Source organism: Lethenteron reissneri, chromosome 67 (assembly GCF_015708825.2).
Source record: "Lethenteron reissneri isolate LAM-NWPU_2019-01 chromosome 67, ASM1570882v1, whole genome shotgun sequence".
Classification (NCBI taxonomy): domain Eukaryota; kingdom Metazoa; phylum Chordata; class Hyperoartia; order Petromyzontiformes; family Petromyzontidae; genus Lethenteron; species Lethenteron reissneri.
The window spans coordinates 5,542,917-5,562,908 of NC_083845.1; the positions used below are offsets into that span (position 1 = coordinate 5,542,917).

Sequence of the window (19,992 nt, forward strand, 5' to 3'; positions counted from 1 at the left end):
TTTTATTGTGTTTTATTTTTATTATTTTATTACTTTCCTTCTACGTGACTTTACCGAAAGAACCAAGAAGATGAATCCCTGCAGTCACGAATAGATACACGAGTGCTTTGATGTACGAGTGCTTTGGATTACAAAACACGTTTCCGGAGCGAATTATGCTCGCAATCCAAGGTTTCACTGTATTATGGATTCATCTTCTTGGTTCTTTCGGTAAAGTCACGTAGAAGGGAAGTAATAAAATAATAAAAAATAAAACACAATAAAATAATCTTTTAGACAGCGTCTAAAAGAAAACACCACCACCGCTGTCGCCTCGACAGACCTGGTCTTCACCTGAGGACGGCTGCTTGTGTTGTGGCCGAAACGTCGTGAGAATTATTTTATTGTGTTTTATTTTTATTATTTTATTACTTTCCTTCTACGTGACTTTACCGAAAGAACCAAGAAGATGAATCCCTGCAGTCACGAAAGCTTTAAATCGAAATGTATTGTGGATGATACTGGTCGCGAAAGCCTCCTACGCAGCCCGGGCCTAACGCGAGGCTACGGCGGACCGGGCCGAGACCGGCGAACTGGCGATTTGGGGGAAATATGGAATTGCGAATTTTTTTTACGGATATTGTGATTACGAATTTTTTTAAAGTCAAGCTTCAGTTCAATATTCACTGTGTAATCGATTTAAAACGTGTGATGGAGCATGACTACCACATGATACCATCACAATATGAACCGCTCTCTATATATTCTAATGCAAGGATGAGAACTTAAAAGATATGAATTGCTTCCAAAATGTTTAAATTGAAATAGAACAATCAAACATAGAACAATTGTTAAATTTCGATTTAAAGCTTTCGTGACTGCAGGGATTCATCTTCTTGGTTCTTTCAGTAAAGTCATCACGTAGAAGGGAAATAATAAAATAATACAATTCTCACGACGTTTCGGCCACAACGCAAGCAGCCGTTGTGGCCGAAACGTGAGAATTGTATTATTTTATTATGTTTGATTTTTATTATTTTATTATTTCCCTTCTACGTGACTTTACCGAAAGAACCAAGAAGATGAAAAAAACAATTCCAACTAGAAAGTAACAGGACTTTTCAAATCGCAAAAAAATCGCAGCCTTTGCGATTTGCTAAATCGCATCGTTTAAAATTGCGATGAATCGATTTGAAATCGATAAATCGTTCAGCCCTCCCCCCACCTGAAATCGATTAATCGTCCAGCCCTGCCCCACCTGATATCGATTAACCGTCCAGCCCTGCCCCCCCTGAAATCGATTAATCGTTCAGCCCTCCCCCCCCTGAAATCGATAAATCGTTCAGCCCTCCCCCCCCCTGAAATCGATAAATCGTTCAGCCCTCCCCCCCCTGAAATCGATTAATCGTTCAGCCCTCCCCCCCTGAAATCGATAAATCGTTCAGCCCCCCCCCCCCCCACCTGCTTGTTGTAGGCGAGGATCTTCTCTTCGTTGACGTCGTTGCTGGCGACGATCTTCAGCTCCGAGAACCACGGCAGCTCAAAGCTGCCACGGGGGGGGGGGGGGGGGGTGGGGGGACACGACCGGGTAACAAGGACAACCATGAGGACCACGATGGTAACGACGACGATGATAGCGGTGCGCCGTCACGCGTCGCATGGCGCGTGACGCCGTGCGCCCTGGGCCCCTCGCGGCCGCGCTGCCTCACCTCTGGGCGCAGCGGCGGAAGGCCGCTCGCACGTCAAGCGACTGCCGCGCGAGGTCCCCGCTGTCCAGCCTCACGCCCACGGCCCGCAGCCCCAGCGCCGCCAGCGCCAGCGCCACAGCGCAGAAGTTCACCACGCCGCTGCTGTGACGCGCGCACGCAAAGACAAAGGTCCCCGCCCCACCGTGTAGCCTCGGCGGACTGTCGGGGCAAGCGCCGTTGGCGAATAGCAGCAGCAGCAGCAGCTACGAAGGCCGGCACTGTGGCACACGAGCGGGTGGCACCGCGCCCTGGGCCGCCGTTCGTCTCCCCAGTGGCCATGTTTTCCTACGCACCGCAACCAGGTACTCATTTGGGGCCGAGTCGACCTAGGGGAGGAGGAGGTGGACCTGTGAACCGGTTCTCTACAACCATCACTGGCGCCGGGTACGGAAACCCGGGTCGCGCCGGTTTTTCGTGGCTTGTACCGTCCGTGCGGCGGCGCTACCTGTGCACGCTGTAGGTGTCGACCAGCAGCAGCAGCCTGCGCGGGAAGGCCTGGGCGTAGGAGACGAACGCGGCGAGCTCCGCGTCGCGGGCGTCGCGCTCGGCGCGGCCCAGCAGCGAGCAGACGCGCCGACGCCACTCCAAGGACAGCGCCACCAGGTCAACCGTCGGCCCCCCGTCCGGCACGGCCAGCTCCTGGGAGAGGCGGGGAGCGATCATCGGGAGACGGCGGGGGGCAGTGACGGTATAGACCAGCGGTCGGGAACCTATGGCTCGCGAGCCATATATGGCTCTTCCGGTGACGGCATATGGCTCCCAGACAATTTTGAGTTGAAAAAATAAAAATAAATCAGTTTGGAACTGATTTTAAAATACTTGTGATATTGCTTAATAATACCGTGTCATTTTAAAGTAAACAGAAATTAGTTTTGAAGATACATTTCACGGGTCACGCCTGCACAAAGCTCGACCTCACCACGTATGAACCAGACTACAAGGCCATCAGCAAAATCACGCAGCACCAGAAGTCGCATTAAAAGTAAGACATATTTAATTTATTATACGTAAAAAATACTATATGGCTCTCAATGAAATATATTTAGAAATATTTGGCTTTTATGGCTCTCCCAGTCAAAAAGGTTCCCGACCCCTGGTAGAGACCAAGCCGGTGCTGAAGATGACGTTGACCTTTTGCGACGTGCGGCGTCGTGGTTACCCGGTCGGTGAGGTCGTGGAGGCCGCTGAAGGCCGTGATGTAGGAGTGAGCCTGCGTCCCCGCTAGCGGCACGCCGTGCACCTGGGCCGCAAGGACGTTGCTTGTCGCGTCGAACCCTTGCGCACGCGCACATCGGCATCGCTCGCAATGCTCGCCGGGAACTTCTTCCGTGCCGTACGCAGACAACCGTGCTAATCGGATATCTGTCTGCTTATATGTCTGTCTATATGTCTCTGGTTCTGTGTTTGATCTCTCTCTCAAATTTAGCATCCTCAAGAAGAACGTAATCAACCAGGTAGGGTGTTGACTGTCATGTTATCCGACTCTCTGTTGTATTACATTACATTTCTAAGTATACTAGATTTGTGTTTCTATTTCATTTATGTATGTGTCTCTCTCTATGTATCTCTGTGATATCTGTCTGCTTATAGGTCTGTCTATATGTCTCTGGTTCTGTGTTTTATCTCTCTCCCAAATGTAGCATTCTCAGGAAGAACGTAATCAACCAAGTAGGGTGTTGACTGTTATGTTATCCGACTCTCTGTTGTATTACATTACATTTCTAAGTATACTAGATTTGTGTTTCTATTTAATTTATACCTGATGACGATTGCTTGTGTTGCAATCGAAACGTCGTATGCTATTATTTAATCTAATTCATTACTTTATATTTATACCGTGACTTCACCGAAAGAACCAAAGAATAATTCCTGCGGTCACGAAAGCTCTAAATTAAGTTTAAAAGCTACATAACATACGGGCAGCCACAAACAGCGGCCAAGCCACTAGGAAATGACCTTTGACCTGACTGCCGCCCCCCCACGCCCCCCCGTGTCTCACCTCCCAGGTAGGCGTAGCGCGAGGCGGAGAGGGCCCCGTCTGGGCCCTGGGCTCTCCTGAGGCCCAACTCCATGAGCTCCACATGGCTGCCGGCGGCCAAGCGGAAGCGTGCCGCGTTCGTGGCCACCAGGCTGCGCAGACGGGGGGCGGGCCACAGTGGCTATGAGATGTTAACTATCTCGCCTGGTATGCAGGAGGTCGTGGGTTCGATCCCGACCCTGTTAACTACCTCGCCTGGTGTGCAGGAGGTCGTGGGTTCGATCCCGACCCTGTTAACTACCTCGCCTGGTACGCAGGAGGTCGTGGGTTCGATCCCGACCCTGTTAACTACCTCGCCTGGTGTGCAGGAGGTCGTGGGTTCGATCCCGACCCTGTTAACTACCTCGCCTGGTGTGCAGGAGGTCGTGGGTTCGATCCCGACCCTGTTAACTACCTCGCCTGGTGTGCAGGAGGTCGTGGGTTCGATCCCGACCCTGTTAACTACCTCGCCTGGTACGCAGGAGGTCGTGGGTTCGATCCCGACCCTGTTAACTACCTCGCCTGGTGTGCAGGAGGTCGTGGGTTCGATCCCGACCCTGTTAACTACCTCGCCTGGTGCGCAGGAGGTCGTGGGTTCGATCCCGACCCTGTTAACTACCTCGCCTGGTGCGCAGGAGGTCGTGGGTTCGATCCTGACTCTGACGTCTGCTGCTGTATATTTGGAGTTTGCATGTTCTCCCCGTGGTGAGATGTTAACTACCTCGCCTGGTGTGCAGGAGGTTGTGGGTTCGATCCCGACCCTGACGCCTGCTGCTGTATATTTGGAGTTTGCGTGTCTCTCTCTCTCTCTCATCATCATCATCACCATGGTGGCTAGGAGATGTTGACTACCTCGCCTGGTATGCAGGAGGTCGTGGGTTCGATCCTGACCCTGACGCCTGCTGCTGTATATTTGGAGTTTGCGTGTCTCTCTCTCTCATCATCATCACGGTGGCGAGGAGATGTTAACTACCTCGCCTGGTGTGCAGGAGGTCGTGGGTTCGATTCTGACTTTGTCGCCTGCTGCTGTATATTTGGTGTTTGCATGTTCTCCCCGTGGTGAGATGTTAACTACCTCGCCTGGTATGAAGGAGGTTGTGGGTTCGATCCTGACCCTGACGCCTGCTGCTGTATATTTGGAGTTTGCATGTTCTCCCCATGGTGAGATGTTAACTACCTCGCCTGGTGTGCAGGAGGTTGTGGGTTCGATCCCGACCCTGACGCCTGCTGTATATTTGGAGTTTGCATGGTCACCCCGTGGTGAGATGTTAACTACCTCGCCTGGTATGCAGGAGGTTGTGGGTTCGATCCTGACCCTGACGCCTGCTGCTGTATATTTGGAGTTTGCATATTCTCCCCATGGTGAGATGTTAACTACCTCGCCTGGTGTGCAGGAGGTTGTGGGTTCGATCCCGACCCTGACGCCTGCTGTATATTTGGAGTTTGCGTGTCTCTCTCCCCGTGGTGTGAATTTTTTTTTCCATCCACGTGATGATAAGCCACTTCGTTGAGCTATCATTTGTGGCGAGGTCACTTCTGAAAATAAGCTATGTAGCTCATTGGGCCTTACCTGGTAAAATAAAAAAGTGTTTAGTTTTAGTTCAGCCCTCGGTCAGCATCGGCGCTCGACAAATTACCGGCAGCAACGACGAACGAAGGCACTCCCCTACGGCGGTGCACGCTGTGGCCTTGTGACTCAAGCCATCAACTAAAAAAATATGTATTATTTTACTTTGGTCCATTAATGGAACTGGAGATCAGAGAGCTACATCCGAGATCCCTCCTTCTTCAAGTGACGCTCTGGTCCGCACAGAACGGTTCGTGGAAGTGGATATAACAGAGCTACATCCGAGATCCCTCCTCCTTCAAGTGACGCTCTGGTCCGCACAGAACGGCTCGTGGAAGTGGATATAACAGAGCTACATCCGAGATATTTCCTTCTTCAAGTGACGCTCTGATCCGCACAGAACGGCTCGTGAGAGTGGATATAACAGAGCTACATCTGAGATCCCTCCTACTTCAAGTGACGCTCTGGTCCGCACAGAACGGCTCGTGGAAGTGGATATAACAGAGCTACATCCGAGATCCCTCCTTCAAGTGACGCTCTGATCCGCACAGAACGGCTCGTGGAAGTGGATATACCAGAGCTACATCCGAGATCCCTCCTACTTCAAGTGACGCTCTGGTCCGCACAGAACGGCTCGTGAGAGTGGATATAACAGAGCTACATCCGAGATCCCTCCTACTTCAAGTGACGCTCTGATCCGCACAGAACGGCTCGTGGAAGTGGATATACCAGAGCTACATCCGAGATCCCTCCTACTTCAAGTGACGCTCTGGTCCGCACAGAACGGCTCGTGGAAGTGGATATACCAGAGCTACATCCGAGATCCCTCCTACTTCAAGTGACGCTCTGGTCCGCACAGAACGGCTCGTGAGAGTGGATATAACAGAGCTACATCTGAGATCCCTCCTACTTCAAGTGACGCTCTGGTCCGCACAGAACGGCTCGTGGAAGTGGATATACCAGAGCTACATCTGAGATCCCTCCTACTTCAAGTGACGCTCTGATCCGCACAGAACGGCTCGTGAGAGTGGATATAACAGAGCTACATCCGAGATCCCTCCTTCTTCAAGTGACGCTCTGGTCCGCACAGAACGGCTCGTGGAAGTGGATATAACAGAGCTACATCTGAGATCCTCCTACCTCAAGTGATGCTCTGGTCCGCACAGAACGGCTCGTGGAAGTGGAAATAACAGAGCTACATCCGAGATCCCTCCTACTTCAAGTGACGCTCTGGTCCGCACAGAACGGCTCGTGGAAGTGGATATAACAGAGCCACATCCGAGATCCCTCCTACTTCTTCTGCACGTGACTCTCTGGTGCACACGCGCGGTAGAGGTGGCGGCACTTTTCCACACACTCCGCCGTACGCAAAACGACCGTCGTCGTGCGACAGTCAAACCGATCGTTTGAATTCCCAGCGCTTGCAGGTGAGCCGACGTTTGCGTTGTGAAGTTCACGCCGGCGAGGCGGTTTAAATAGTGAGGGGGGATCGCCCTGTGGCGGTGGCGGCGGCGGCGGTGGCGGCGGTGGCGGCGGCGGCGGTGGTGGTGGTGGTGGTGGGAAAGGCGACCGCGGAGGTTACCTGGCGTAGTTGATGAAGTTGAGCAGCGGCGTCTCCAGGAGTTGCAACAAACACAGGGGGCCGTCCACGCGCAGCAGGGGAACCTGTCAACCCGACACGCACGCGCATTGAACTTCTTTCGCACCGTACGTAGCCAACCGCGCTTGTTCGGGGGTGCGGGGAGGGGGGGGAGGACGCCGGCGGTGGCTGCCGTACCTGAGGAAAGGCGACAGTCCCTTCTTGCAGGGCGTGCAGAACCACATCGGAGGCATCCAGCCCGGACAGGAACGCGTAGAATTCGTCGGGCACGTGATCGGGGAGGTGAGCGCGCAGGAAGTCGATGTCTGTGGACAGAGGTAAAGGTGGTTCATGTGGCCTGCACTCACCCATTTATTGTGAAAATTCCATCACAGTTCCTATGATCACTGTTTCATTGGTTTCATGGCTTTATTTTGGTGATTTCGAAAAGTGTATTGGATTAGCCATGTTTGTTTGTTGTAGTACAGAGTTAGACTGATGGCCTTAATCTAAGTTGTCTTGTGGTTGTTGTTGGTTGTTTGACTTGCATCCCACTGGGATTTTTGCACACAGCGTTGGTGTACGGTGATTTTTTTCTGCAATGTTTTGCTGTCTTTTCTTGGATTTTCTGTTTGCACTCAAGTCACATATTCATGTTAAGATATTTTTTTGTTCATGTTTTTGTTTTTTGTTTGTTGCGGTTGCACCCGATTCAAGAGCCGAATGGCTCACAGGGCTATACCTAATACATGAACTTAAACTTGAATACAGCTCAGTGTTAGACTCACCTGGGCCTCCCCTAGGTCGGCTCAGCCTCAAATGAGCACCCGGTGCGATGTGTAAACATCGCCACTGGGGGAGACAAAGGCGGCCGGGCGTGGTGTTGGTCACCCACCCTCTCGTGTGCCGTGCCGGCTTTCATAAGCGCTAACAGCACTTGCTCCAACAGTCTGTTACAGGCTACACGGGCAGATACTGGGGCTAGGATAACAGCAGATACTGGGGCTAAGATAACAGTAGATACTGGGGCTAGGTTAACAGCAGATACTGGGGCTAAAATAACAGCAGATACTGGGGCTAGGATGACAGGAGATACTGGGGCTAAAATAACAGCAGATACTGGGGCTAGGTTAACAGCAGATACTGGGGCTAAAATAACAGCAGATACTGGGGCTAGGATGACAGGAGATACTGGGGCTAGGCCAGCACCCAAGTAGAGACGACACGAAGACAGCGACGGCGTAGAACCAGCCCATCCCGATCCCAGGGCAGTCCCAAGCTCTCTCAGCCTCCGACTTATATACCCCCCCCCCCCCACGTGGTCTAGCCCCGCCCCCTGACCACGCCCCCAGGCCACGCCCCCCTTCTCGAACTGTCTCGGCCAATCCAGAACATCCCCGATGGTTCTTCTTGGTTCTTTCGGTAAAGTCACGTAGAAGGAGAATAATAAATAATTAAAATAAAACATAATAAAATAATTCTCACGACGTTTCGGCCACAACGCAAGCAGCCGCCTTCTCGACAGACCTGTTCCCCACCTGAGGACGGCTGCTTGCGTTGTGGCCGAAACGTCGTGAGAATTATTTTATTATGTTATATTTTTATTATTTTATTATTTCCATCCTACGTGACTTTACCGAAAGAACCAAGAAGATGAATCCCTGCAGTCACGAAAGCTTTAAATCGAAAAAATCCCCGATGGTCCCTCCTGTAATTATCCCTCGTGACCACTTGGCCACGCACTGTCTGTGTAGTGTGTCTGTGTAGTGTGTCTGTGTAGTGTCTGGGGGGGGGTCTTTGTTTTTGTAGTGTCTCTGTGTAGTGTGTCTGTGTAGTGTGTCTGTCTGCGTAGTGTGTCTGTGTAGTCTCTCTGCAGTGTCTCTGTGCAGTGTGTCTCTCTGTGCAGCGTGTCTCTCTGCGCAGTGTGTCTGCGTAGTGTGTCTGTGTAGTCTCTGCGCAATGTCTCTGTGCAGTGTGTCTCTCTGCGCAGTGTGTCTGTCTGCGTAGCGTGTCCGTCTGCACAGTGTGTCTCTGTGTAGTGTGTCTGTGTAGTCTCTGTGCAGTGTCTCTGCGCAGTGTGTCTCTCTGCGCAGTGTGTCTGTCTGCGTAGCGTGTCCGTCTGCGTAGTGTGTCTCTGTGTAGTGTCTCTCTGTGTAGTCTCTCTGTGCAGTGTCTCCGCGCAGTGTGTCTCTCTGTGCAGTGTGTCTCTCTGCGCAGTGTGTCTCTCTGCGCAGTGTGTCTCTGTGCAGTGTGTCTCTCTGTGCAGTGTGTCTCTCTGTGCAGTGTGTCTCTCTGCGTAGTGTCTCTGTGTAGTCTCTCTGCAGTGTCTCTGTGCAGTGTCTCTGTGCAGTGTGTATCTCTGTACAGTGTGTCTCTCTGCGTAGTGTCTCTGTGTAGTCTCTCTGCAGTGTCTCTGTGCAGTGTGTCTCTCTGCGCAGTGTGTCTGTCTGCGTAGTGTGTCTCTCTGTGTAGTCTCTGTGCAGTGTCTCTGCGCAGTGTGTCTCTCTGCGCAGTGTGTCTGTCTGTGTAGTGTCTCTGTGCAGTGTCTCTGCGCAGTGTGTCTCTCTGCGCAAGTGTGTGGGTCTGTGCAGTGTGTCTCTCTGTGCAGTGTGTCTCTCTGTGCAGTGTGTCTCTCTGCGTAGTGTCTCTGTGTAGTCTCTCTGCAGTGTCTCTGTGCAGTGTCTCTGTGCAGTGTGTATCTCTGTGCAGTGTGTCTCTCTGCGTAGTGTCTCTGTGTAGTCTCTCTGCAGTGTCTCTGTGCAGTGTGTCTCTCTGCGCAGTGTGTCTGTCTGCGTAGTGTGTCTCTCTGTGTAGTCTCTGTGCAGTGTCTCTGCGCAGTGTGTCTCTTTGCGCAGTGTGTCTGTCTGCGTAGTGTCTCTGTGCAGTGTCTCTGCGCAGTGTGTCTCTCTGTGCAGTGTGTCTCTCTGTGCAGTGTGTCTCTCTGTGCAGTGTGTCTCTCTGTGCAGTGTGTCTCTCTGCGTAGTGTCTCTGTGTAGTCTCTCTGCAGTGTCTCTGTGCAGTGTCTCTGTGCAGTGTGTATCTCTGTGCAGTGTGTCTCTCTGCGTAGTGTCTCTGTGTAGTCTCTCTGCAGTGTCTCTGTGCAGTGTGTCTCTCTGCGCAGTGTGTCTGTCTGCGTAGTGTGTCTCTCTGTGTAGTCTCTGTGCAGTGTCTCTGCGCAGTGTGTCTCTTTGCGCAGTGTGTCTGTCTGCGTAGTGTCTCTGTGCAGTGTCTCTGCGCAGTGTGTCTCTCTGCGCAGTGTGTCTCTGTGCAGTGTTGTGTCTCTCTGTGCAGTGTGTCTCTCTGTGCAGTGTGTCTCTCTGTGCAGTGTGTCTCTCTGCGTAGTGTCTCTGTGTAGTCTCTCTGCAGTGTCTCTGTGCAGTGTCTCTGTGCAGTGTGTATCTCTGTGCAGTGTGTCTCTCTGCGTAGTGTCTCTGTGTAGTCTCTCTGCAGTGTCTCTGTGCAGTGTGTCTCTCTGCGCAGTGTGTCTGTCTGCGTAGTGTGTCTCTCTGTGTAGTCTCTGTGCAGTGTCTCTGCGCAGTGTGTCTCTCTGCGCAGTGTGTCTGTCTGCGTAGTGTCTCTGTGCAGTGTCTCTGCGCAGTGTGTCTCTCTGCGCAGTGTGTCTCTGTGCAGTGTGTCTCTCTGTGCAGTGTGTCTCTCTGTGCAGTGTGTCTCTCTGTGCAGTGTGTCTCTCTGCGTAGTGTCTCTGTGTAGTCTCTCTGCAGTGTCTCTGTGCAGTGTCTCTGTGCAGTGTGTATCTCTGTGCAGTGTGTCTCTCTGCGTAGTGTCTCTGTGTAGTCTCTCTGCAGTGTCTCTGTGCAGTGTGTCTCTCTGCGCAGTGTGTCTGTCTGCGTAGTGTGTCTCTCTGTGTAGTCTCTGTGCAGTGTCTCTGCGCAGTGTGTCTCTCTGCGCAGTGTGTCTGTCTGCGTAGTGTCTCTGTGCAGTGTCTCTCTGTGCAGTGTGTCTCTCTGCGCAGTGTGTCTCTGTGCAGTGTGTCTCTCTGTGCAGTGTGTCTCTCTGTGCAGTGTGTCTCTCTGTGCAGTGTGTCTCTCTGCGTAGTGTCTCTGTGTAGTCTCTCTGCAGTGTCTCTGTGCAGTGTCTCTGTGCAGTGTGTATCTCTGTGCAGTGTGTCTCTCTGCGTAGTGTCTCTGTGTAGTCTCTCTGCAGTGTCTCTGTGCAGTGTGTCTCTCTGCGCAGTGTGTCTGTCTGCGTAGTGTGTCTCTCTGTGTAGTCTCTGTGCAGTGTCTCTGCGCAGTGTGTCTCTCTGCGCAGTGTGTCTGTCTGCGTAGTGTGTCTCTCTGTGTAGTCTCTGTGCAGTGTCTCTGCGCAGTGTGTCTCTCTGCGCAGTGTGTCTCTGTGCAGTGTGTCTCTCTGTGCAGTGTGTCTCTCTGTGCAGTGTGTCTCTCTGTGCAGTGTGTCTCTCTGCGTAGTGTCTCTGTGTAGTCTCTCTGCAGTGTCTCTGTGCAGTGTCTCTGTGCAGTGTGTATCTCTGTGCAGTGTGTCTCTCTGCGTAGTGTCTCTGTGTAGTCTCTCTGCAGTGTCTCTGTGCAGTGTGTCTCTCTGCGCAGTGTGTCTGTCTGCGTAGTGTGTCTCTCTGTGTAGTCTCTATGCAGTGTCTCTGCGCAGTGTGTCTCTTTGCGCAGTGTGTCTGTCTGCGTAGTGTCTCTGTGCAGTGTCTCTCTGTGCAGTGTGTCTCTCTGCGCAGTGTGTCTCTGTGCAGTGTGTCTCTCTGTGCAGTGTGTCTCTCTGTGCAGTGTGTCTCTCTGTGCAGTGTGTCTCTCTGCGTAGTGTCTCTGTGTAGTCTCTCTGCAGTGTCTCTGTGCAGTGTCTCTGTGCAGTGTGTATCTCTGTGCAGTGTGTCTCTCTGCGTAGTGTCTCTGTGTAGTCTCTCTGCAGTGTCTCTGTGCAGTGTGTCTCTCTGCGCAGTGTGTCTGTCTGCGTAGTGTGTCTCTCTGTGTAGTCTCTGTGCAGTGTCTCTGCGCAGTGTGTCTCTCTGCGCAGTGTGTCTGTCTGCGTAGTGTCTCTGTGCAGTGTCTCTCTGTGCAGTGTGTCTCTCTGCGCAGTGTGTCTGTCTGCGTAGTTTGTCTCTCTGTGTAGTCTCTGTGCAGTGTCTCTGCGCCGTGTGTCTCTCTGCGCAGTGTGTCTGTCTGCGTAGTGTCTCTGTGCAGTGTCTCTGTGTAGTCTCTCTGCAGTGTCTCTGTGCAGTGTCTCTGCGCAGTGTGTCTCTCTGTGCAGTGTGTCTCTCTGCGCAGTGTGTCTCTCTGCGCAGTGTGTCTGCGTAGTGTCTCTGTGCAGTGTCTCTGCGCAGTGTGTCTCTCTGCGCAGTGTGTCTGTCTGCGTAGTGTCTCTGTGCAGTGTCTCTCTGTGCAGTGTGTCTCTCTGTGCAGTGTGTCTCTCTGCGTAGCGTGTCCATCAGCGCAGTGCGTCTCCCTCCTCACCCTCGGCGTCGATGCGGAAGGCCTGGATGAAGGCCACGCAGTCGGCGAGACCCGCGCTGAGGGCCGCGCCGCCCCCAAAGGGCGCGCGGCGGAACGAGGCCTCGAAGCAGGCCCTGGCACAAGCTCTGCCGGACCGCCACAGCGCGTAGGCCATGGTGAACTGGTAGAAGTCCGTGTGGAGGGCGCCGGGCATCATGGACCTCCTCGAAGCTGCCATCGTCTCACCACGGCGGTGGTGGTAGGCAGGAGGAGGTGGTGGTGGTAGTGGATGAGGTGGGTGGTTGTGGTGGTGGTGATGATGGTGGTTTATGATGGTGGTGGTGATGATGGATGGGGTTGTGATGATGATGGTGGTTGATGGAGATGATGATGGTGGTGGAGGTGGTGGTAGTGGATGAGGTGGTGGTGATGATGGTGGTTGGTGGAGATGATGATGGTCGTGGTAGTGGTGGTGATGGTAGTTTATGATGGTGGTGAAGATGGATGAGGTGGTGATGATAAATGGGGTGGTGGTGATGATGGTGGTAGTGGTTGGTGCAGTGTCTCTCTGTGTAGTGTGGTTGATGATGGTGGTGGTGATGATGGTGAAGGTGGTCGCTGATATTCGAGGCCTGGTTGAGGGTAGCCTTTGTCTTCGCGAGGATGTTGGTTGAGGGAGGTTTGCAAGGATTTGAAAACACAAGGTAGAGGAGATGTCAACGTGGCGGACGCTGTTGGTGGCATCACCATCTCCACTACCACCGCCACTCACATCTCCACCACCTTTCACACCTCCACCACCACCATTCACACCACCACCACTCACACCTACTGCACCACTACCAATCACACGTCCACCACCACCATTTCCACCACCATCTCTCACACCACCACCATCACCACCACCTCTCACACCCCCTCCACCACCACCACTCACACCACCACCACCATCTCCACCACCATCTCCACCACCACCACTCACACCACCACCACCATCTCCACCACCACCACTCACACCACCACCACTCACCTCCGCCACCACCACTCACACCACCACCACCACTCATACCACCACCATCTCCACCACCACCACCTCTCACACCTCCACCACTCACACCTCCACCACTCACACCGCTCACATCTCCACCACTCACACCACCAACACTCACACCACCAACCACAAAATCCTCCTCCCACTTCTCACAGAATGCCGCAGCTGCTGCTGCTGCTCAGAAACCACGCAGCGACCTCCACGCCACAGACAACTCCCTGAAGGGCTCATTCCTCAATCTCCTTGCTCTTAGGCCCCTTATATAGAGGCCCATAAGACTCACACAGAGACCCATAGATTCACACAGATACTCAGAGACACATAGACTCACACAGAGACCTATAGACTCACATAGAGACTCAGAGACCCATAGACTCACACAGAGACCCATAGACTCACACAGATACTCAGAGACACATAGACTCACACAGAGACCTATAGACTCATATAGAGACTCAGAGACCCATAGACTCACACAGAGACCCATAGACTCACATAGAGACTCAGAGACCCATAGACTCACACAGAGACTTAGAGACCCATAGACTCACAGAGAGACCCATAGACTCACAGAGAGGTCCATAGACTTACACAGAGCCTCAAAAGCCCATAGACCCACAGAGAGGCCCATAGACTCACACAGAGGCCCGCAAACTCACACAGAGGCCCATAGACTCACAGAGAGACTCAGAGACCCATAGACTCACAGAGAGACCCACAGACTCACAGAGAGACCCATACACTCACACAGAGACGCAGAGACCCGCAGACTCACAGAGAGACCCACAGCCTCACACAGAGACCCATAGACTCGCACAGAGGTCCATAGACTCACACAGAGACCCATACGCGCACACAGAGACCCATACACTAAGACTGAAACCCATAGACTTACATAGACGCCCACGCAGATTCGAGGTTTGGACACCACAGACTCGCATAAAGACCCGGCTGTTACCGTGGGCAAGCCGGTGAGGATAATCTCTGCGTACAACTGTGTGTGTCCTCAATGTGCACCTAGCCTGGCACAAGCGTCGCGGTGCGTCTGTCAACGTGGGGAGCGGTGGCGCAGCGGTTAGCACTATGCTGCGGTAACCTGAGTTCGATTCTCCTAGGGTGACTCAGCCTCAAACGAGTTCCCCGGTGCGTTGTGTTCGTAAACATCGCCACCGGGGAGACAAAGGCGGTCCGGGCGTGGTGCTGGCCACCCATCCCCCCTCGTGTGCCGTGCCGGTCTCGATTAATGCCACTCGCTAACAGCACTTGCCCCAACGGGGAGTTGAGGCTACACGGTGGAGGGGAAGGGGGGGGGGTCTTTGTCTTTGTATCCGACATATTCTGTATCTACCCGTGCTATGTTTAGCAATGTGTGAATTCACGCGTATCTATGTATGGGTCTGTCAATGCGCCGATTGGCGTTCCGCGTTGGGCACGTGTCCTCATCGATCCACTGCTGGATTGAAGCCTTTGGGGCCGTCCATAAATGACGTCACGCGATTTTGGGCAATTTTTGACCCCCCCCCCCATCGTCACACGGCGTCACAAAAAGTCAGCCCCCCCCCCCCAAAAAAATAAAACATGCTTCAAATCGCTTTAAACGATTGTCATTGTAGTGCGTATTTAATGTGGCGCTGCACTCAGATGTTGTAGAAGAAAACATTTATTAAAAGTCTATTTAATTAAGTCGAACGTGTTATCTACATTGATTTAAAGTTGCGCATTTTGATGTGACGTCACATTTCTCACCCCCCCCCCTCGTCACACATCGTCACAAATGTCTGACCCCCCCCCCCCCCTAAGTGCGTGACGTCATTTATGGACGGCCCCTTACCACGTGGTAAGGTGGTCTTGCCTATTACAGTACGTACTATACGTCCGTGAACACATCCCATTATATACGACAAAGACAAAGATCCCCCGTGTAGCCTGTAACAGACTGTAGGGGCAAGTGCTGTTAGCGAGCACCTATGAAGGCCGGAACGGCACACGAGGGGTGGGTGGCCAGCACCACGTCCGACCCCCTTTGTCTCCCCAGTGGCGATGTTTACTACACACTGCACCAGGTACTCATTCGAGGCTGAGTCGACCTAGGGGAGGCCCAGCACCGGTTCAGAAAATCGTCACTGGTGGTGATGGCCGTGAGCGGGAATCGAACCCGGTTCGCCGGGTTCATAGCGCTGGTGGTGGTGGTGGGGGTGGTGGTGGGAGGTGGAGGTGGTGGGAGGTGGTGGGGGTGGTGGTTGGAGGTGGTGGTGGGGGTGGTGGTGGAGGTGGTGGGGGTGGTGGTGGTGGGGGTGGTGGTGGGAGGTGGAGGTGGTGGGGGTGGTGGTGGGAGGGGTGGTAGGAGGTGGTGGTGGGGGGGTGGAGGTGGTGGTGGTGGGAGGTGGTGGGGGTGGTGGTTGGAGGTGGTGGTGGGGGTGGTGGGGGTGGTGGTGGAGGTGGTGGGGGTGGTGGTGGTGGGGGTGGTGGTGGGAGGTGGAGGTGGTGGGGGTGGTGGTGGGAGGGGTGGTAGGAGGTGGTGGTGGGGGGGTGGAGGTGGTGGTGGTGGGAGGTGGTGGGGGTGGTGGTTGGAGGTGGTGGTGGGGGTGGTGGGGGTGGTGGTGGAGGTGGTGGGGGTGGTGGTGGTGGGGGTGGTGGTGGGAGGTGGAGGTGGTGGGGGTGGTGGTGGGAGGGGTGGTAGGAGGTGGTGGTGGGGGGGTGGAGGTGGTGGTGGTGGGAGGTGGTGGGGGTGGTGGTTGGAGGTGGTGGTGGGGGTGGTGGGGGTGGTGGTGGAGGTGGTGGGGGTGGTGGTGGTGGGGGTGGTGGTGGGAGGTGGAGGTGGTGGGGGTGGTGGTGGGAGGGGTGGTAGGAGGTGGTGGTGGGGGGGTGGAGGTGGTGGTGGTGGGAGGTGGTGGGGGTGGTGGTTGGAGGTGGTGGTGGGGGTGGTGGGGGTGGTAGTGGAGGTGGTGGGGGTGGTGGTGGTGGGGGTGGTGGTGGGAGGTGGAGGTGGTGGGGGTGGTGGTGGGAGGGGTGGTAGGAGGTGGTGGTGGGGGGGTGGAGGTGGTGGTGGTGGGAGGTGGTGGGGGTGGTGGTTGGAGGTGGTGGTGGGGGTGGTGGGGGTGGTGGTGGAGTTGGTGGGGGTGGTGGTGGTGGGGGTGGTGGTGGGAGGTGGAGGTGGTGGGGGTGGTGGTGGGAGGGGTGGTAGGAGGTGGTGGTGGGGGGGTGGAGGTGGTGGTGGTGGGAGGTGGTGGGGGTGGTGGTTGGAGGTGGTGGTGGGGGTGGTGGGGGTGGTGGTGGAGGTGGTGGGGGTGGTGGTGGTGGGGGTGGTGGAGGTGGTGGGGGTGGTGGTGGGAGGGGTGGTAGGAGGTGGTGGTGGGGGGGGTGGAGGTGGTGGTGGTGGGAGGTGGTGGGGGTGGTGGTTGGAGGTGGTGGTGGGGGTGGTGGGGGTGGTGGTGGAGGTGGTGGGGGTGGTGGTGGTGGGGGTGGGGGTGGTGGTTGGAGGTGGTGGTGGGGGTGGTGGGGGTGGTGGGGGTGGTGGTGGAGGTGGTGGGGGTGGTGGTGGTGGGGGTGGAGGTGGTGGTGGTGGGAGGTGGGAGGTGGTGATGGTGGTGGTTGTCTTATCTCGACGTAAACCCACCACTTAGACGACGTAGATCTGTTGAGAGGCATCTCCCATCACCACCATCATCACCACCATCACCACCACTATCATCACCACCAACGCCGCCGCTCCGCTTGCCTGTGACGGCCCCTGCATCTCAATCGCAAAAACACACAACCTCTTGACCCAACTTGACCCCCCTCTTGCACAACACCCCTACCACCACCACCAACCACCACCACTGTCTTGTACACCACCCCTACCACCACCACCACCACTGTCTTGAACACCACCACCACTATCTTGTACACCACCCTCCAACAACCACCACCACTGTCTTGTACACCACCCCTACCACCACCACCACCACTATCTTGTACACCACCCTCCAACAACCACCACCACCCTCCAACCACCACCACCACAATCCCCTCCCTCCGCTTGGACGCTGCGCGAATCTCAGAGCCCCCCCGCAAACTCACGGGCAAAACCAGAAGCGCTCACAGGAGGAGCGTGGATGACGAGTTAGCAGCAGCAGCAGCAAGAACAGCAGCAGCGGCAGCAAGAGCAACAGCAGTAACAGCAGCAGCAGTAGCAAGAGCAGCAGCAGTAACAGCAGTAACAACAACAACAACAGCAGCAGCAGCAGGAGCAGCAGCAAGAGCAGCAGCAGGAGCAGTAGCAACAGCAAGAACAGCAGCAGTAACAGCAGCAGCAGGAGCAGCAGCAGCAAAAACAGCAGGAGCAGCAGCAAGAGCAACAGCAGTAACAGCAGCAGCAACAAGAACAGCAGCAAGAGCAACAGCAGGAGCAGCAGCAGCAGTAACAGCAGCAGCAACAAGAACAGCAGCAAGAGCAGCAGCAGGAGCAGCAGCAGGAGCAGCAGCAGCAGTAACAGCAGCAGCAGCAAGAACAGCAGCAGCAACAGCAGCAGTAACAGCAGCAGCAGCAAGAACAGCAACAACAACAGCAGCAACAGCAGCAGCGGCAGCAGCAGCGGCTGGGTTTGCAGGTAGCCACGTGCCGACTGAAACTCCGAGTTTGATGGCAACGCAGTCGAAGTCGCGGCGTGGGTTCTCGGCCGTGAGTCTCGCGAAAGTGTTTTTTCTTGGGTGCACTTTGACAAAAGGTCACGATGAACTGGGGGGGAGGAGGAGGATGAGGGAGGGAGGGGGGCAGCTAACGCGCTTTTCCAGAGTGTACCCCAAAAGGCATGCGGATGCCCACCCCACCCCACCCCCCATGCGCCTCCCTCTGCGTTCGAGAATGATGCGGGCGTTTGAACTTTACAAAGTGTCCCTGCCTCTCTCTCTCTGTCTCTCGCTCTCCCTCGCGTGGCGTCGTGATGGAAATTGGGGATTGGTGAAGTATGGTCAAAACGACCGCCCCCCCCCGCCCCCGCAAGAACCGTCAGTACGGCAGTGGATTGGCAAGAAAGTTGGCTGAAGATGATCAACTCTTCTTATTACACTTGCATACCCATACAGCCATAGGCTCACACAGAGAGCCATAGACTCGCACAGAGAGCCATAGACTCGCACAGAGACCCATAGACTCGCACAGAGAGCCATAGACTCGCACAGAGAGCCATAGACTCATGCAGAGACCCATAGACTCACGCAGAGACCCACAGACTCACACAGAAAGCCATAGACTTGCACAGAGACCCACAGACTCACACAGAGACCCACAGACTGACACAGAAACCCATAGACTCGCACAGAGACCCATATATTGTATAGAGAACCATAGACTCGCATAGAGACCCATATATTGTTTCGAGACCTATAGACTCACATAGAGACCCATATATTGTATAAAGACCCATATACTCACTTAGAGACCCAAATATTGTATCGAGGCCCATAGACTCACTTCGAGACCTATATATTATACAGAGACCCATATACTCACATAGAGACCCATAGATTGTATAGAGACCCATAGATTGTATACAGACCCTTAGACTCACTTATAGACCCATAGATTATATAAAGGCCCATAGACTCAAATAAAGACCCATAGATTGTATAATGACCCATAAACTCACTGAGAGACCCATAGACTCACATAGAGACCCATAGATTGTATAATGACCCATAAACTCACTGAGAGACCCATAGACTCACACAGAGACCCATAGATAGTATAAAGACCCAAAGACTCACTGAGAGACCCATAGACTCACACAGAGACCCATAGATAGTATAAAGACCCAAAGACTCACTGAGAGACCCATAGACTCACATAGAGACCCATAGATTGTATAATGCCCCATAGACTCACTGAGAGACCCATAGACTCACTGAGAGACCCATAGACTCACATAGAGACCCATACATAGTATAAAGACCCATAGACTCACTGAGAGACCCACAGATTGTATAATGACCCATAGACTCACTGAGAGAACCCATACATTGTATAGTGACCCATGGACTCGCGTAGAGACCCACATCGGTTCTGCAAATCTTGCAACAAAAACAACAGCCTGCATATCAAACCAACAGCGGCCTCTGGACCTTGACCTATGGACACAGTGGCGATTGAAGCGCGCACACTCTGCACATCGTGACATCGTCATCGCAAAACGATTCCACCCCCCCCCCCCCCCCACGTGCAACCGTCATCAACCCTGGCCAGTCCACTGCTGGATGAAGGCCTCCGGCTGCGTACGGTGCGAAAGAAGTTCTACGTCCCAGCACGTGACGTGTCCTAGCCCCGCCCCCCCCGCCCCACTGCTGCCTATGACGTACGTTCTCTAAACCACGTGCTCCTCCCTTCCCACACGTACACCCCCCCCCCTTCCCTGTTAAATGTAACAGGTTCCGGAGACACTTGTAGAGGTAACTTCTTTATTACAATCCAACAGCACTCCCAACAGTCCAACAGTCCTGATACTCTGTAACAACTCCCTAGGTACACAGTCTAGGTACACAGCCTAGATACACTACTCTGGCTACGCTCTGGTACAATCCAACAGCACTCCAACAGTCCAACAGTCCTGATACTCTGTAACAACTCCCAGGTACACAGCCTAGGTACACAGCCTAGATA

At 54.0% G+C, this 19,992-nt stretch overlaps 2 protein-coding genes across 2 annotated transcripts in view; one reads left to right on the forward strand and one right to left on the reverse strand.

Annotated features, from left to right (window-relative positions):
* LOC133360121 (uncharacterized) overlaps window positions 1-1,648 on the forward strand; it is a 57,090-nt gene extending 55,442 nt beyond the window's left edge. The window contains exon 6 of the mRNA XM_061578707.1: window positions 1,454-1,648. Coding sequence (XP_061434691.1) covers window positions 1,454-1,648 — 195 coding nt within the window. The remainder of the gene's footprint in view (window positions 1-1,453) is intronic.
* A 36-nt stretch (window positions 1,649-1,684) lies between these two features.
* Window positions 1,685-17,943, reverse strand: NAPRT (nicotinate phosphoribosyltransferase). The gene is made up of 9 exons (XM_061578773.1): window positions 17,418-17,943; window positions 16,972-17,085; window positions 12,326-12,957; window positions 7,089-7,216; window positions 6,894-6,976; window positions 3,727-3,857; window positions 2,887-3,002; window positions 2,173-2,366; window positions 1,685-1,829 (listed from the first exon to the last, which is right to left on the reverse strand). Exons 3-9 carry the CDS (start codon window positions 12,540-12,542, stop codon window positions 1,685-1,687), a joined length of 1,014 nt encoding a protein of 337 aa, XP_061434757.1. The 5' UTR covers window positions 12,543-12,957; window positions 16,972-17,085; window positions 17,418-17,943.
* Window positions 17,944-19,992: the final 2,049 nt, after the last annotated feature.

Excerpts from the sequence above, each read along its gene's own strand:
- NAPRT (XM_061578773.1), bottom strand. The coding sequence starts at position 12,542 with ATGGCAGCTTCGAGGAGGTCCATGATGCCCGGCGCCCTCCACACGGAC. Across the intron at positions 6,977-7,088 it reads GGACTGTCGCCTTTCCTCAG|GTTCCCCTGCTGCGCGTGGA; the intron begins GTACGGCAGCCA and ends TCGGGTTGACAG. Across the intron at positions 1,830-2,172 it reads GACACCTACAGCGTGCACAG|CAGCGGCGTGGTGAACTTCT; the intron begins GTAGCGCCGCCG and ends CGCGCGTCACAG.